The sequence below is a fragment of the Colossoma macropomum genome, unplaced genomic scaffold (assembly GCF_904425465.1).
Source record: "Colossoma macropomum unplaced genomic scaffold, Colossoma_macropomum, whole genome shotgun sequence".
Classification (NCBI taxonomy): Eukaryota; Metazoa; Chordata; class Actinopteri; order Characiformes; family Serrasalmidae; genus Colossoma; species Colossoma macropomum.
In genome coordinates, this window is record NW_023494803.1 from 33,158,859 (window position 1) to 33,177,373 (window position 18,515).

Sequence of the window (18,515 nt, forward strand, 5' to 3'; positions counted from 1 at the left end):
CAGAACATTTTACATTAAACCACACTGTAACTGTGTTTACATCCTAACCATTTATTTAGGCAGAGATTTTGAAAAATCAGTCGAATTTCCCTTTAAGAACTTTTTACTCTAAAGCAGCTGCTAAACTGAGCATGTTGCAGTGAGAGTGTGACGGCAGGGCCCGAGCTGTTCTCTGATCAGATAGCAGAGTGTGAGCATGGCAGAGAGAGTAGTGGGGGTGACGTGAGGCCACAGCCGCTCCCCTTTCCGCTTTTGACTCAGGCTGCTCCATTAGATTGAATGTCACGGTAATTACATTCTTCTTTTGAACTCTGCTATGACAACTTGTGCATCGGCCTCATTACAATCGAGATGGGGAGGGAAGTGAGGAAAAAAAAAAAAACTCGAATCCCTGTTTTCACTCGCTCTTTTCAGAAAGAGAGACGCTCCCTATTATTCAGATTGTCATAAACCAGTCAAGGCCACAGGCGCCAGTCATATAAACTCAGGATTTAATTACATTTTTCCCTTCCAATCGTTTCTTCGTGTTCGTTTAATTTTTTAATTGCCTTGTGGCGAGAGCGCAGAGCTGGGAGTGCCAGAATGTGACATGTTCCATTACCACTGCCGCCAGTGCAACACGAATCGGGAAGACTAGGAGTGGACTCCTGCTTTAGTGAAGGCATTGATACCTTCTCCTTCTGTGTTTGTTTTGATGTCTGTGATTTTAGACGCAAACTGAAATCTGTCTCTGAGTAATCCTGGTGGCCACATTCGCACACTGCCCTCAATCAAAGCTATCATCATCTGGCTAAGATTGGATCTCACTAAGCCTGTGTGAATAAAAGCATAACTTTGTTAATCAATGAATCAGAACCATGATCTAGTTAAAAGATATTAAAGCGATAATTCAGAAAAAGCTCTTTTTATGTAACTTTCCCCTTAGTCCAAATGTCAACCCTTTAAGACATGTTTGTTGTCTGACGTTTGCTTCTTCAGTTTTGCACCAAAGCTATGATGTTAATGTGGTTGACAATTTAAGCTAATTTTATTATTTCATGTCATTAATACCATACTTTCAGCTCACTGCTGCACATATCCAATGTTAATTGCGTAAATGCTCTCTTTTGATACTGTACATATCTCCACCTTATGTGAGGGGAAATAAGTATTCAGACACTTTTTTTTTTTTAAACACACTTCTACTGTACATATCCAATTTAAATTCATACACAATGTCTTTTGACGTTGTACTTATAAATCTGAATAAAAAATGCATACTCAAAGATAAATTTAAAAAATGGAATTGATAGGGGGAAAAAATGATTCAGATACCACACATTCATTAGTACTTTGCAAATTTGATTTGTAGTTACAGATTTGAGATGTCTATGTTAAATAATTAGCACTGTGGTTCAATTTTGACCCATTCCTCTTGTCAAACTGTTTCAAACTCCCCGGGGTTATAGGGGTCCCTCTGCTGGACATGCAATTTCAAAATCCTCCATTCATTTTCAAAGGCATTTAGTTCAAGAGACTACCATGTAAGCACCTTCACCTTTTTCAGAAACCAGTCTTTAGTTATTTTGGCTGTACGTATGCAGGGGTTGTCTTGTGGAAATTTACATCTTCTTCCCTTTCATGGATGATGGGATTGAATTTTCCTCTGATATCTCCTGGTACATTGTTCCATTCTTGTTTTCTTCTTTGGCGTGTCAAGCTCCAGTACTGATTGCAAAGAAGCAGCCCCATATCATGATGCTTCCACCTCCATACTTCACTGTTTTTATGGTGTTCTTGGGATTATTCTTTCTCCAGACATACTGAGCTGAATTACTGCCAAAGAGTTCTATTTTTGTTTTGTCTGACCAGAGAACATTGTTCCAAAACAGTTCTGATTTGTCTAAATTCTTATGCACACAGGACTCATATCTCTGTGCTTCTTTTTCTACAGATGTGTTTTGGGAGGCATAGGAACTGAGATGATGGTGGTGCAATTCATTGCTTATTGTTTTCTGTGTAACTGTTGCTCCTGCTTCTTTCAAGTTGTCTTGCAAGTCTTTCAGAACTTTTATTTTTAAGCTTTACATATATGTATATTTTATTATGTTGTCTAAAATGTAATAGTGTGTTTTCCATATCCATTTAGATTTTTTAACCTTTAAATCTTTATTTCGTGCCAATGAATACACGCTCTTTTGTTTATTTATAAGAAAAAGTCAAAAGAAATTGTGTGTAAATTTGAATTAGATATAACAAAATAACAAAATCAAGTGTCTGAATATTTGTTTCCCTTCACTGTACATTCATCTTTCTGCACTTTATGTACCTTATTTTCCTTTCTGTGCATTTTGTTGCTCTGTTACTTACTTTCATACTTTTCTTACTCACCTTACTTACTTAATGTAAATACTTACTTCCTTACACTGATTAAGTAAGTAATTACTTAATTACTTTACATCTGTGTCATGCATGCCAACAATAAAAGCAGGCATCTTAAAGCCTGATTTTGCCCGTACACGTGTCCATTTCATAGATAACAGTATGTCACATGGTCGGAAACCACGTAAGTTGAGATTGAGGTAAGTGTGTGGTTATAGGTTAGTGTGGATAACTAATAGCTATAAGCTCCCTTTACTTATTAACAATATTAGCCCCATAGCTTCAGTGCAGAACTAAAGAAGCAAACATCAGACATGTGTGATAAGGGGAAATTTTGAATGGTTTTCCACCAAACTTTAGCTTTATGGAGTTGCTGCATCTTGCCAAAGAAAACTAATAGAACTTGGTGAGCTGGTTTAATCTGGCTACTTATAACGAACAAAAAATGGTTTACGATAGTATAGTCTACATTTACATCTCCAGTAAACTCAGTGGTACTTCAAAACTGCTAGTAACTACACTGAATGTAATTAAACTGAAATAGCTAAGGATAGATGTATAATAAACAGTAATAAAAAACATGATAAAGACAGACAGACAGACACACAAAAGGGCAGAGAGAAGGACTCACTCTTGTTATAGCATGTGGTCAGCACTCCTTTGTCAGCAGGGCTGGCGCTGATGTGCCATATCTCACCAGCATGATGCAGGAGCACATTCTTATTAATGATATTGTTCTCATCATCAAAGTCAATGATGTGGATCTGCAGAATAGAAAAAAGGCAAATGGAACAGAGGACAAGGCTGAAGTAAACATAGAGAAATTAGGAGAGAGATACAGAGAGATACAGAGAGAGAGAGAGAGAGAGATACCCGGGTACTGCCCCCTTATTTCAACTCAGGAGCAGTTCAAAGAGCCAAGACTTCACTCTCAGATATTTGCTTTAATATGACAGTAAATTAAATCTTAGGCACAGAAATCACTTTGGATTTTCAACTTCATACGCCCTGATGCTTATGTCTTCAGCTTTTTATCAGCTTTTTATTTCAACTTTGAAGCCGCTGTTAAACACTCCTTTTGAACTCGTTAGATTCATAAAAGTTATGCAAAGCATCAGACGTTTGTGGAGGCAGAGGAGTGCGCAGTTGCAGAACAGAGATTAAAGTTTTTTTTTGTTTTTTCTCTTCATCATCAGTTTCACTCTGTAACCTGGTTAGCAAAGCTATTCTCTCCTTAGTAAAGTAAACTGAATTACTGCTCAGGCCTCTATAGAAACATTTGAAAAGTAGCAGGTCACATACTGCACGTTATACAGACACACATATAAAATACTGAGGCTTTTATTAAAAGGGAACAGGCAAAAGGGAAAACGTGGCAAACTTTTCAAAGCCAAATGTCTCTTTATTCACCACAGTATGTCTCAAAGTGTTGTAATTTAGCTTATTTCAAATAATGTGCAAACTATCTGCAGTAGTGTGGACAGAAAAATTACATTCCTTTGAATTAGATCTGCTCTTCATACATTGGACCTTTCTCATTGTAGGTAAAATATATCCTTATAGCCAGGCTAATCTGAATATCCTTGCTTTATGGCACCATTCAACTCATCAGCTCATACTTGAACACTTTATACGTATTAAAGGGGAACTCCTTTGAAATTTTAGAATTGCCACATAATGCAGTTATTGAAAATCAGAGCGATTTGATGTGGAAAAAAATATTACTGATTTTAAATATAGCCGTTTTATTTCTTATCTAACCACAAGTATAGCTACACATGTCTTATAATGTTGCGTTCGAGTGGTGTTGGAAACTGGAAATGACCATTTTCCCACCTGTAAATTGCGCTCTAACGGCTGAGAAATTCACATTTACAACAGGTAAACTCGGAATCCTAGATGACACACAAGCTTACAAGATGTGACGTATAACACAACTTTAAAGCTTTTACACAAGTGAAAAATGTCAAACTTGCAAATAATGTAACAAATATATACCTGATGCACTTCTATTAGATCTATGTGCTTCTTAATACAGCAAAGAAAAAGCTTGATATGTTTTCTCTGGACGTTCATGCTTTCTTTCTCTGTGTAGTGGGTGTATCTATGAAGAAGCACCTGAATGGAGTGAAGTCATATTTACTAGTTAACCATCCGGTATATACAACCTTCCAAAGAGCACCCGAACGCAGCATGAGATGGATATGAAATGTTGATAATGACAAAATAGCAACAAATCTGGAAAATCTGTTTCTTGGGGAACTATTTCCTTATAGGGAACTATATCCCTTACAATGCCATGAACATACCCCTGTGCGAGGAATAGATGAAAAAACAAGAAACAAAACAAAACAAAACAACAAAAAATAAATAAATAAATAAAATAAAATTATAAAATCTTTCCTGTCACTACCACTGTGAACAATTTTAGATCACTAAGTTTCTCCAGAATGGCACATTTCACCTCAAACCACTTTGTACGACTATGTTTATATCTTTACCATTACATTATGTAGAAATTTTGAAACACTGAGGGAATTCTTCTTTAAGAGCAGGGAAAACAGTACCCCACTCATTAATGGTCAGGACCCCCACAGGACCACTACAGAGCAGGTATCATTTGGGTGGTGGATCATTCTCAAAACTGCAGTGACACTGACGTGGCAGTGGTGTGTTAGTACGTGTTGTTTCTGCATGAGTGGACCAGACAGCAGTGCTGCTGGAGTTTTTAAACACTGTGTCCTCTCACCGTCTACTCTTAGACACACATACCTCGTTGGCCCACCTTGTAGATGTTAGAGACGATAGATCATGTCTTGCTGCACAATGTGTGTTAATCATTCTCTAATCCTTCATCAGTGTTCAGTTTCTACCCACAGGATGCTGCAGGCTGAATATTTTAGTTGGTGGACTACTCTTAGTCCAGTGGTGACACAGAGTTGTTTAAAAACCACCTTTGTGCAGCATGCATACACTAACATGTCACTACAATGGCAGTGTCATTGCAGAGCTGAGAGTGATCCTCAACCCAAGTAATACCTGCTCTGTGGTGGTCCTGTGGGGACCACTGATGAACGGGGGAAAGGTGAGAGAAACAGATGGACTATGGCCTGTAATTGCAGAAATACAAAGTGCACTTAGTCATATGCAAAAGTTGGAACACCCCTGGTGAAATTACATGTTTAGTTGATTTTCTAAGTGAAAATAAGTTACACATCCTCTACAGAAAACACACTTACATGTGGCATTTTAAAACAAGCAATAACTTTTGCACAGGCCACATTTTACACTTCATTTTCCCCCCAATGTTTTAAATTCAGTAAATAAAAAATAATTGTGCATAAAAAAGTACAAGTGCGGCTCAACTTTTGCATATGACTGAATACAGTAAGTGGACCTAATAAAGTGGACAATGAGTGTAGATACAGGGTAGATGAAGCTAATAAAGTGGCCAGTAAGCGTGTGTGTGTGTGTGTGTGTGTGTGTATATATATATATATATATATATATATATATATATATATATATATATATATATACACACACCTATCCCAGCTGTCATTGGGCGGAAGGCAGGATACACACACAAAACAATCTATACTAAAATAACAAACAACTTAACAAAACTAAACTAAACAAAAGAAATTATAATAAACTTCAGTGTCTCTGAAATGGTAACTTTATAGGAGAATGAAAATGTTCTCTAATGATTCATCCTCATTTTAGGACCACTTCTACTTACCCTGTGATTCATCATTAAGTGCTTATACAATCTAAAGTGCCTTATTTAAATGTTGTGAAAAAATACAATTGTTGCCAATTGTCTGATGATTTAGGGTTATCCTGTACGCATTCTTTGGACGTGTGGAGTACCAAGCAGCAATCATGAAATGAACAGAAGCAACACATTCTGGTGGGGGATGCAATTCTTTTGATGGAATTTTAATTGGCTGTACCTGAAAATAGCCCACAAGGCAATCTGGCTGACCACTTTAATGTGTGTACAGTGTGTGTACAGTGTGTGAGAGAGAGAGAGAGAGAGAGAGAGAGAGAGAGAGAGAGAGAGAGAGAGAGAGAGAGAGAGAGAGAGAAAGAGAGAGAGGAGAAAGCATGCGTTCTTGAGAGCGCTCATGCTGCTCAGACAGCTGAAAGTCGGAGAGGAAACCATTAACCTTGGGTTGGACCGCATTGAGGGAAAATTATTAGGCAAAGTTATAATTTTATGGAGGGGAGCAATACAAATAAATTCCGATGGCTGGACAGGATAATTGGAGGCAAAAGAAGGTCTTATAATAGGGCCGGGGATGAACAGGGCTCAGGCAGAAGTCCCACTCGTGATTTATACAGCTTTATCCCAGAGATGCAGTGAGTCATCGCTCTTGGCCACTTGGGCCTCCTTCTCCACCATATTAATTATCTGAGTAGGGGGAGAGGCTCAGGTGTAAAATGGGACAAAATGTTGGCCTCCACTTTGGGTGCCCTCAGTCAGAGCTCTTTAGAGCAGAGGATGGCAGTAAGCATGACTCTGTACAGTGCAGTAGAGTGAGGTGCAGGGGAGAGCAGTTCAATCATCAGTTCAACTGTAATGACCAACACAGGCCACTTTAATGACAACCTTCAATAAGCAGCACTCACAAAGGCTTGAGTGGCCATCACTGGAGATGGAGGGTGGAATTAGTTCTCCGAGCCCCCATTAGGGGCACTAATAGCACAGGAGGCCGGCAGACATTATGATAAAACCGAGGGCTTGTAATTGACCTGGTTTGGAGAGGAGTTAACATACTGACAGCACCTGATCAAGGAAACAAGCCAAAACAACAAGCAGTGGTCAAGGATGGTTGTGTAATATTAAGCATTTCACACTACACAAGTGAGTAGGACCTGATTCAGCACTATAGACAAGCCATGCAGCTTGATGTATTGAGTTCCTGCTGGACTGTGCAGTCACCTCAGTGTGGTTGTTTGTTCTGATGGCTTGACCACAACTGAAGCCATTCAACTGTCCTAAGGTCCCTGTGTCATATATGTCTTGAAACAATGCTTTCACAGCATTTTGTTGAATTATGTTGGATTGGAAAATACTTGTTTTGTATTTATACTTTGTTACTATACTTAGGATTTTTTTTTTGATTTTCACTTTACCCGAGAAACCGATTGCTTGTACTCATACTTTCTACTCCTTACATACTTGCATACTTTCTACTCCTTACATTTAGACCTTTAAACTGCTCATTGCAATTCTTAAATGCCAGGAAAGTTTTCCTCTTGTCAATCACTTGAGTTCTTGTGTATTTGAACATATTGTTTTTATTAAAAACAATCAACTCAATACATATTACTGTAAAATGATATTGCTCATGATTATGATAATTCGAGGTCACAGCACCTCACGCCACCAAACAAAAAAAAACGTTTAATTTATTTGTTAAAACATTTACTTTTTTACTTTGATATAACTAAATATTGTTTAAACGTTGATCCTTTTTTACTTCAACTCAAGTATATTTTCGGATCCATAGTTCCACTTTTAATTGAGTAAGATTTTGACAAAGTACTCATATTTTCACTTAAGTTTCTGTGTACGCTTTCACCCTGTTCTCACTCAAAGCTGACTGAAACAAGTGGAAAGATTCTGTCCAAAGTGCAGATTCTAAGCTTTCAATTCAAATTTGACATTAAAATTTAACATGAATCAGAACTCAGAAAGCTTTTTCTTCCTTAGAGTGATGTATTTCTACGAGAATACTGAGATATGTAACACTGTGGGTAGGACATGATTTATTCTTCAGGATCTGACCGGATCATGAAAAGCTGGTGTTCCAAAATGAACACGGAATCAGACTCTGACGGTCAGCAGAATCGGTCTGTTATGAAGAAATTTCAAAGATTAAAAATAAAAATAAACAATTTTCTCAAAAAATTAAGTACTATGAGAATTTTGTGTGTATTTTCTGGGGTTTAGAGACATGATTCATTATCTGCTGATATCTTGACTTTAATATTTAATTAAATATGAATTATTTAGTTTCAATATGCATCAGGTTTAATTATTATTATTATTATTATTATTATTATTATTATTATTATTCTTTACTTTTTAAGACGTAGATGAAGCAAAGTGCTGGTTAGCAGCCAAGCCTTTTAGCATCCACGTAGCTTTTTTTTCCTCTTACATTTTAACCACAAAAGCAAGAGAAAAAGAGTTCAGGAAAAAAGAAGTCAGGTGATCGATAAAATAAATCCGTGTACGAGTGTAACTACCTAACGTGTACGAGCGGGAGAAGGAATGTGTGTGTGTGTCTGTGCATGTTGCCCTTGTTATCAGCTAACCCACTTCACAGCCTCACAGTGCAGCAAAAAAACTTCAGAAAACTAATACTGAAAGACATTTGAATTATCGTCCTCATGCTCATATGAACATGGGTTCAGCATAAACAAACTGAAATAACTCATAAGTGATTATTCTTATAGCCAGTCCAAAACCAAAAGTGCAGGTGCAAGAGTAGAGAGAGAGGTTGTCTGCTTCGGGCTAATAGAGGCGATGAATCATCATGCTAAGATATAGTAACCGATAAGATTATTAACTGATAGAATTCTTCTGGCCGCTGGAACGTGCCCAAAGGTTTTCACAAAAGTACAGTTAATACAGTAGTGGACAGAGGGCCAAAAAGACAGTATACAAATAAAGATGGTTAGTAGGTTATGAATTAAATTTTTTAAAACATTAAATATAATTTTAAAATGACAGTAATAATTTAGAGTAAGTTATACATAGTATACTTGTTCTCTCATGTATCTCATTGGGTAAGGGAGTGGGGTTAGGGTAACTTTCTGGTGGGCCAAATAAAATATCCACTCTGGTGGATCCCACTTTGGGCAGCCCTTATACAGACAATTGTGCAGATACTGGCTAAAAATGTGAAATTCAAGAAGAAAACACTACTCACAGATAAAAAGAAAAAAAATTGGCTTGCATTACTGCTTTGAGGAGTAAAACAGATTACACAGTATTTAAATACGCAGTCATACGATGCATACGATTTATTTTGTATGTTTAAATGTAACTGCTACAGTTTCACTATTGTTAACATTACAAATGCAGAGCTCCGGTGTCTTTGCAACAGATAGAAACTGACCACTGAAGATGTGAAGATGCTACATGGTGTCATTATTTTCCTCTTTAAAAACATTGTTATTCCTGATTTGTATTTTCCAAGTTCCAAGGTTTTACTTTTCTAATGAGCAGAAAATAATTTGGGCCAAAAAGTAACCAACTTAAACAAATGCTAAAAAATTAGGACTAGTATTCTGAAAGTGTGTTGTATGTAGACATGTAGACCAGTTTAATGATCAGACTGCAGTTGAGAAATTCAAATAAACGCTGCAGGGCATTTCACCTCCAGGTTTGAGATGATGAGGAGCATCCTCTTAAATCCCTCTTAAATCTGCAGCATATCTTAGCTTTTTCTGCTTGCGCACTCTGATCCTGTCAATTGTGTCAATAATAGACAATAAGAAAGACAGAACACTCACTGCATGAAACCATGCAGCACTCACAACACTGAATTAAAATGCAATAAGCAAGAAACACAAGAACACCAGGAGACAATCTGCACAACACAGGGGCCCTGACAAAGTTATTTTTCTCCATCTTGCACACATACATGGAGGCACACGCGCAAACAGACCCACACACTCACCCTCAGGCTAGTATTATTCGGCTTTTCCAAAAGCCTCAAAAATGAACAGGTCCTCTAGAGAGCTGTAATTGCTACTAGCAGGTAAATGAGATTGAGAGGGCAGCTGTCTGAACCTGGGGCTAGATATGATGGAAGTGCTGGACTCAAGCAGAGGGATTCAGGGATCAGATCAGAGGGAGAATAGAGTGAGTCCAGGATTTTTATAACAGCATCCTTATAGTTACTCCAATACATCAACTCAACAAATATCAGGCTACTGGGGAAGTCTCCTGCTGACAGAAGAAAAGCACACTTTCAGCAATGCCTAATGTTACAATAAAAAAGGAAGCTTGTATAATGAACCAATAGGTCTATACTATTTTCTGCACCATCGAGTTCCTCATTAATGTAAAGCTCCCAGCAGCTCTAGGAAACTAAAGGCTGACTCTAAACCTGTAGTCCTGTGGGTTGGGTGACAGAATCATCCATGAATGTATAGTAATGTATGAAAAGCTTAATTCATTAAAGTAGTTCGATAAATATATAGCAAATACCAGGAAATCCTTAATAATTTAGCAAAATTATTATTTTTTTGACATCTGGGAAAGGTGATGCCTGAGGCTAGCTGATCTGTGGACTCGTAGTGAACAAAGACCTGTGATAATGTTCTATTACATTTTTCAAATTGCTTATAAAAAGTTTTTTCAGATTCAATAAGTAAGACAGTCTAATCCAGGGTTTTTATTAGGCCTTAAACACACACACACACACATACACACACACACACATACACACACACACATTATCTAAGTTGCTTATCCTTCTAGGTCACGGGGGTGCTGGAGCCTATGCCCAGGGGTCATTGGGTGGAAGGCAGGAAACACCCTGGACAGGTCACCAGTCCATCACAAGGCAGACACACAGTCAAAAAAAACACACACACACACACACACACACACACACATTCACATCTAGGGTCATTTTAGCGTGTGCAATTGGCCTGACTGCATGTCTTTGGACTGTAGAGGGAAACCCATGCAGGCACGGGGAGAACACGCAAACTCCACACAGAAAGGACCCTAGATGCCCTGCTGGGGACTTGAACCCATGCCCTTCTTGCTGTGAGGCGACAGCGCTACCCAAACGTTAAATTTCACTGAGCGGTGCTGATATAGCAAGATGTTAGCATTTAGCTGTTTAATAGCTGTTTTTCTTTACATAGAACATATGTAATATACTGAAACATAATACAAAAAATTGTTGTCAAACAATTTGAACATAAACATCCTTTTCGTTACACTAGATATCATTCTCCTGATAATACAAACCCAACCCTAGACCTACACATATCTGGAAAATTACATCCAAACCTGAAGCATTGTAAGTCTTGTCCTAGGCCTGAACTGTATGCACAAAATGGCCCTGGTCCAGACTGGCTAAAATTTCAAAATGATTTTAAGACTGACTTGTTTTTTCTTTTCAAACATGATAATGTATTTGCTCACCTGATTATCAAATTTGAGGGACTGAGTGCCCACTAAAAACCTTATAGCATCAGTTTCAGCCGTCTGTGCAGTCAAAGCACGGGCCTAAAACACAAGGAGGAAAAGAGGCATATTAGATGTATGAAGATGTGAGGCTGCTGAACAGAATGGACAGACATGGTGCACAATAACAAACACTAAAAGGAAGAAATATCAACAACCCTATGCACCTTAATGACAATGTCTGACAGTGACAGTAACTGCAGATACTCCTATGACAATGTTGTGATGCTTTCTGCCTTTAGTAAATACAGATGTATAGATCATGGCTACAGAAAGCCACCTCTGGTGTTTATCTTAACACATGTACCACGGCTCTGTTTTGCCCTTGAGATGTGATTTTATCAACGCAGACCAGAATATTTATGGAAAGTAACCTTTTTAAAAGCATGGATGTCACACAACGCACGTTTATTTTGTGTGTACACGAATGACAAAGGTGGTAAACAGAGCTACTGTACCTGAAACTCAAGGCCATAAATGACTGGAGCATCATCCTCCATGTTGCCAAACGTCCCGTCCACCAGCAATATCACTCCAGCTTATGTTTAATGGTGACTTTATTGCAGCTCCTTACAGCTCATTCAATTTTAAGAACCAAATTCAAAGCTGCTTTGCCTAGCAACACTACCTTACCGTCAAGTTCCGCGAGAGTAAAAAGAAATCATGTACGGAAATAGCGTAGGAAGGAATCGCGTATTCGACCGCCGTTAGAACGGAAAGCGTACGGCTAGAAAAGCGTATCTGCTTCGAGAATGCTGACGAACACCTCACCACGGCCCGTGAGCCTTCTCGCGCACCGTACAGCTGCTCCCTGCGCATGCGCGTGTTGTCTCCCTGTCATCCTGCCGGAGGTGGAAGCGAAGGTAAGCATGTCGCACTTAAAGCCTTATTTTTACTATTATGTCTCCACGATGAGTTCAAATGTGGTGGTTCATTTTTCTGAAGCGTATTCTCTGCGATGCGCTGCCTGGCTAGCCGCCTGCTACTGAATTAGCTAGCGGGGTAGTTTAGGCTGAATCCCGAATGGCTCCCGAATGTACATACAGTGTATTGTTTGGAAGTATAAGTCACTATTTCATGACTTATTTGGTCACCTACGTATACAGTAGGGAGTAATTAGGGTTCAACAGATGGTTTAGCTACATCTTTATTTTACGTATAATGCACTAATGACACTGTTTGGTTGTAGAAGTCCTTATTATTTCATTACATGATCTACGAAGTGCACTATATAGGGAGTAGGGAGCAATTTAAGATTAGCTTTGTCGTTACTTTACATATACACCGGCCAGCCATAACAGTAAAACCACCTCCGTGTTTCTTCACTCTGTTCCTTGGCATACTTTGTTAGCCCCCTTTTGCCATGTCCTTCAATGGTCAGGATCACCACAGAGCAGGTATTATTTGGTTGGTGGAACATTCTCAGCACTGCAGTAACACTGATGTGGTGGTAGTGAAAATTATGCAGTCTTTGAATGGAGAGGCTTTTATTTCAAAAGTAAGTAGTGCACAATATAAGGAATAGGGGGTGGTTTTAGATTCAGTCTTATAAAACATGTAAACTGAGCTGCCTTTATGTCATGACCTACCCAGTGCGTAGAGACTAGACACCACACTCACCCTACCATGCCACGACCATCAGTATCATTGCTGTGCTCAGAATGATGCACCACCCAAATAATGTCTGGTCAGCAGTGGTCCTGTGGTCAGAAACTCAAACAGAGGCCAATTTTGCATGACTACAATCTGTAGTTTTGCCTTTACTGTGGACTTGCAGGGTTGGTGGCACTCTTAAACTCGTCAACGTCAGTGTTCCTAGCAGAGTGGATCATGAGTAGATATTGCACTGTTCGAGGGTGTTTTATGAAGCAACACAGTAATTGTTGGAGCTAGTGAGAATTATAGTCAGCTTTAGAGTTGATTATGACTGATGCATTTTTGCACAGTGCTTTATTGTGAAATCTCTCAACTCTAGTCCATGTGTACTGCATATTTGTATTTTTCCTGATCCTGTTCATACCTGGCTCTTTTCATAGCTTATATCATAAATGGACATTGAGATGTATAGCCATTTACACCTGGCATTTCCATAGATCTCAAGTGGGTCTCCAGTGACCACTTATGATCGCATTTTTTGAGTTTTTTTTATGTACATTTAAGGACTGTTTTAAGTGTTTAAATTAATATCAGAATCATATCGGTAACTACATATAGCTGCTTAACAAATTCTCTCTGCTTCAGACAGATATTTAGATCTGACAGATTTTTTAAACTGATATTTGATGATGTATTTACTCCAGCAGAACATTTAGGTGATGCTGGGCTGCTGTGCTAAAATTGCTGCATTTAATTCATTTTTCTGCATTTGTAACCGTACAAAAATAAGATATATATTTATCTGTAATGCCAATCCAAATAAATATCATGAAGTGATATGTACTTGAGGCGTATCAGACATTGACATCAGCCAACAGTTTCCATATTGGTGTTACTTAGGTTAGACTCCTAACTCATAATAAACAATAATTGAGATAATGAAAGAAGCTACGTAGCTCCTGTCGTCTCTGGTGCGATGATGCAGTGGTTTAAGGCTGTTGTTTGCTTCTTCTAATGGACACATTCAGCTGCTTTGGTGTTCACACTGCAAATGTTATTTGCAATTTACAAATGCGTCCCTGACTATCTCTGATGGTGGTTTGAGTGATCAGATCACATCTATACTTTGCGCTGCCCACTCATGATCGGATCACCCAAGACATATGTTAGTGCGAGGTGTGAATGGGGCCTGAGTCATATCATCAGATATTTTTCAAGTCCTTCTTGAGCTAAATCGGTTGTGGTACACCAGGAAAATACAAAACCCGCTGTTGAAAATGAGGGACAGAACTTGTGTTGGGAAACATGGGCTTAGCCAACCTAATTTAAGAGGTAAGTTGCAAATCAGTATACTCTATACTGGCTTGCTAGGTATTTAATATACACAATATGGACAAAAATATTGGGACATATCTCTTAATCATTGAATTCAGGTGTTTCATTCAATCCCAACAAAAATCAAGCACCTAGCCATGCAGTCTGCCTTCACAAACAATTGTGAAAGAATGGGTTGTTCTAAAGAGCTCACTGAATTTGACCATGCTACTGTAACCATTGCAACAACTCAGTATGCGAAATTTCTTCCCCCCTATATATTCTGCAATCAACTGTGAGTGGCATTATTGAAAAGTGGAAGTGTTCAGGAACCACGTCAACTCAGCCATGAAGTGACAGACCACATAAAGGTACAGAGCGGGATCGCTGAGTGCTGAGGTGCCTAGTGCATAAAAGTCACCAGTGCTCTGCTGAGTTCCAAACCTCCTCTGGCATTAACATAATCGAAAAAACTGTGCACTGGGAGCTTTGTAGCATGGGTTTCCATGGCCAAGCAGCTGCATGCAAGCCTTACATTACCAAGTACAATGGCAGGCGTCGAATGAAGTGATTTAAAGCACATCGCCACTAGACTCTGGAGCAGTGGAAACATATTCTGTGAAGTGCCAATCCATGCTTTCTTTTTGGATGAGTCTGGATTTGGCGAATGCCAAAAGAACGTTACCTGCCTGACTGCATTGTGCCAAATGTAAAGTTTGGTGGAGAAGGGATAATACTGTGGGGTTGTTCTTCAGGAGTTGGCCTTAGACCCCTTAGTTCCAGTGAGGTCAATCTTAATGCAAAGCAAAGCACAAAGAAAGGTCCATAAAGGCATGGTTGGGTGAATTTGGTGTGGAAGAACTTGACTGGGCCACACAGAGCCCTGACTTCAACCCCATTAAACACCTTTGGGATGAACTAGAACAGAGAATGTGGGCCAGGCCCTCTCGTCCAACACGAAATGTCTGACCTCACAAATGCTCTTCTGAATGAATGGGCAAAAAGTTCCACAGACACACTTCAAAATCTTGTAGAAAGCTTCCCAGAAGAGTGGAAGCTGTTATAACTGCAAAAAAGGGACTAACTCCAAATTGATGCCTGTGGATTTAGAATGGAATGTCATAAAAACTGTAGGTGTCCCAATACTTTTGTCCATATAAGTGTATTTCTAGTCATGCCATCACAAATGGGAGTGTCTGATTTGAAATATATCATGCATGGCAATTCAAATGTCACAGATCATGCTGCTGTATGACTCATATCATGTTGAAGAACCTGTAGCAGTGCATGTTGCAGGAGATATTTAAACTTGGGATGTATGTTTTATCTGGTGGGGAAGCTGATATTTCTCCATGTGAATAAAATTTTGAGGTCCCTAAATACCTCTCACTCTGACAGGAAAGAGCCATGGATAGCAGTGAGGATGCAGCTCAAAGGCCTTTGACTCTGGATATAGCAGGAGTAGGGAATGAAGAGCCCGAGGCCCATGCCCCTTTAGAAGCTGCCGCCATCAGCAGCCAGCCCAACACTACAGACGTTTTGTTCCCAGAGGAGAGCATTGACCTGGATGCAGACGCCTTCATTTCCCCCCAGGATGACAGCGCTGCATCAGGGAGCATGATGGACAAGCTCAATGATCAAATGATGGAGAGTGTCATGATATCTGACTCCCCTAACAGTGAAGAGGATGATGTCCCTATCGACTCCCTTTTGGAGCAAGGAGAAGACAAGGAATCCCTTGATTCCAAAGAACCTGAAGAGGAAAAAGAGGAGGAGGAGGTGAAAGAGGAGAAGACAGAGGCTGTAACTGAACAGGGTACACCTGATGCTAGTGTGGAACCTGTGGAGTCTTCTACATCTTTAGTAGAAAAAGAAGAAGCAGAGGAGAAAGAAAAGGACCTCACAAAGGACATGGTCACAGACACCCAGGCTGCTGCTGGCACCCCCACCCCTGATAGCCCTAAAGGCCAGGAGGTGAAAGTTGAGGTGGCCAAGGCTACTGCTAAAGAGGAACCTATCCCAGTGTGCACTATTTTCTCCCAAGGCATGCAGCCCAAAACTCTAGTACCTGATGGCTTCCAGCCCACTCTTGTCAAATCACCAAGTTTTAGTAGTGGCACTAATGAAACCCCCAGTAAACTAGCCCCTCTGGTGTGTCAGCCTAGCCCCAGCCTCAGCAAGTTCTTCACTGACAATGGCACGGTCAACCCAGCCTCAGACTTCTTTGACTCTTTCACCACATCCTCTTCTTTCATTTCGGTCAGCAACCCTAATGCAGAGTCACCGAAGGCTGTTACACCTGCTGAGCGTCAGCTTTCCTCTGGCTCAAGTGCTGTTCCATCTGCTGAGCATCAGGATGGCGGGACCCCTAGTGCTTTCTTCAGCATCGGTCCTCAGGACAGCACCCCAAAGCCCATGGCTGGCCCAGCAGAACCTGCAGCAACCATGACTACGCTCCAAGCGGTCTTCTCAGGCAGCGATGACCCGTTCGCCAGTGCTCTGAGTTTGAGCGAGGTAGACAAGCGCTACGATGCCTGGCTGCCCTCCGAGGAGACGAGGAGAGTGCTCATCTCTGTGGCTACTCAGCAGGTCAACCCTGTGTATGTGGAGAGAGACCGCTTGTCCATGCCTGGACTCAAGTTTGACAATTTGCAGGTCAGTATGTTTTTGTTGTGCATAATTTCTCTTTCAAATTTTTCATCGAAAATACATTTACTCATTATTGTAGCTTAAAACAAAAATTTGGTCAAAAAACTCTACATAGTTTTCCCAAAATATAGGAGATCAGCCATGTTTGGTCTCTGAAGTTTGCTTCTTTAGTTTTAATTTTGATAAACAGTAAACAGTTAAGAAGCATTAACTAAAATGTAAGACGCAAGTTCTACACTGCCCTCTGGTGGGGGTATTCAGACATTTCCTGGTTCTGCAATATGAGAATAAAAAAATGACCGAGAGAATTCATGATATGTTAGAGAGAGTTCATGATACTGTTCATGAGAACAGTTGCAGCAGCCATCTTGAAGCCTCTATTTTGTCTGTACTTTTGTTCATTAATGTGGGGAACAGGTGGGTAAGAGGAAAATTCTCTAAATTGAGGCTAATCAGTTTATTAATGTAAAGCAGTGCTAACAGATGGCATTCGTATAAGGTCAACATCAGCAGAAAATGCTGGATCACATTTTGAAGGAAAAAATTATAAATCACATCCCATCCTGTAACAAATCTGTCCTGAATTAGCATATAATCACGCTGTGTGATGTGGTGGTGTTAGCTGTGTAGTTCTTTCTGTGGGGGTGGTAATGTTTGAGTAGTTTGAGTATAACAGCCTACTTTTAGATGCCTATCCTACGTGATGAACTTCAGTTACAAACAACTCATTTGAAAGCTTAGCATTTTCTTCAAGAAGAACTAATGGAATGGTATCTTCCGATACTCAAGGAATATCATATCTGCATCATAAAGGAAACAGTGGTGCCATCTGTAGCCATAATGAGGTGAAAAAAGGACAGTACAGTTCTGTTCTATAATGGATTGTTAGAATTCCCTGTTAGTCCAATTAGATGCAATTTATGAATTTTGGGGCCACCACTATTGTGAAGTATAATGTAATAATTGATTAAAGCATCAGAGAAAGCATGAAAGAAAGCAGAATGTGCAGACACCATCTCCTTATGTTGCAGGGTGATGCAGTGAAGGACCTGATGTTGCGTTTCCTTGGAGACCAGGCAGCAATGAAGCGGCAGGTTCTTACAGCCAACTCTGTGGAGCAGAACTTCCTGGGTCTAAATCAGCTAATTGTGAGTCATCATTATTGTCCTTCTTCTGCAGAATTTGGCATGTGCTTCCAGTTTCAGATTCTTTTGAAATCTTGAATGAATTACTTTGAATGGGAATTCCGCCAATTGTTAAAAATTTCTACATAGTTCACTGGTTGAGATGAACACAAATTCATTCAGAGGGGTTTGCCATGAAATGGTTCATTGTAGAGAAACTTATCAACTCAGATTTCTTCACAAGG

General features: G+C 39.6%; 2 protein-coding genes across 2 annotated transcripts in view; one reads left to right on the top strand and one right to left on the bottom strand.

The window, feature by feature from the left end:
* eipr1 (EARP complex and GARP complex interacting protein 1) overlaps positions 1-12,257 on the bottom strand; it is a 56,851-nt gene extending 44,594 nt beyond the window's left edge. Inside the window, exons 1-3 of the mRNA XM_036593702.1 lie at positions 12,046-12,257; positions 11,546-11,629; positions 2,993-3,125 (exon numbers count right to left, since the gene is read on the bottom strand). Coding sequence (XP_036449595.1) covers positions 2,993-3,125; positions 11,546-11,629; positions 12,046-12,087 — 259 coding nt within the window. The 5' untranslated portion in view covers positions 12,088-12,257. The remainder of the gene's footprint in view (positions 1-2,992; positions 3,126-11,545; positions 11,630-12,045) is intronic.
* A 139-nt stretch (positions 12,258-12,396) lies between these two features.
* trappc12 (trafficking protein particle complex 12) overlaps positions 12,397-18,515 on the top strand; it is a 36,612-nt gene continuing 30,493 nt past the window's right edge. The window contains exons 1-3 of the mRNA XM_036592983.1: positions 12,397-12,450; positions 15,896-17,152; positions 18,178-18,294. Coding sequence (XP_036448876.1) covers positions 15,905-17,152; positions 18,178-18,294 — 1,365 coding nt within the window. The 5' untranslated portion in view covers positions 12,397-12,450; positions 15,896-15,904. The remainder of the gene's footprint in view (positions 12,451-15,895; positions 17,153-18,177; positions 18,295-18,515) is intronic.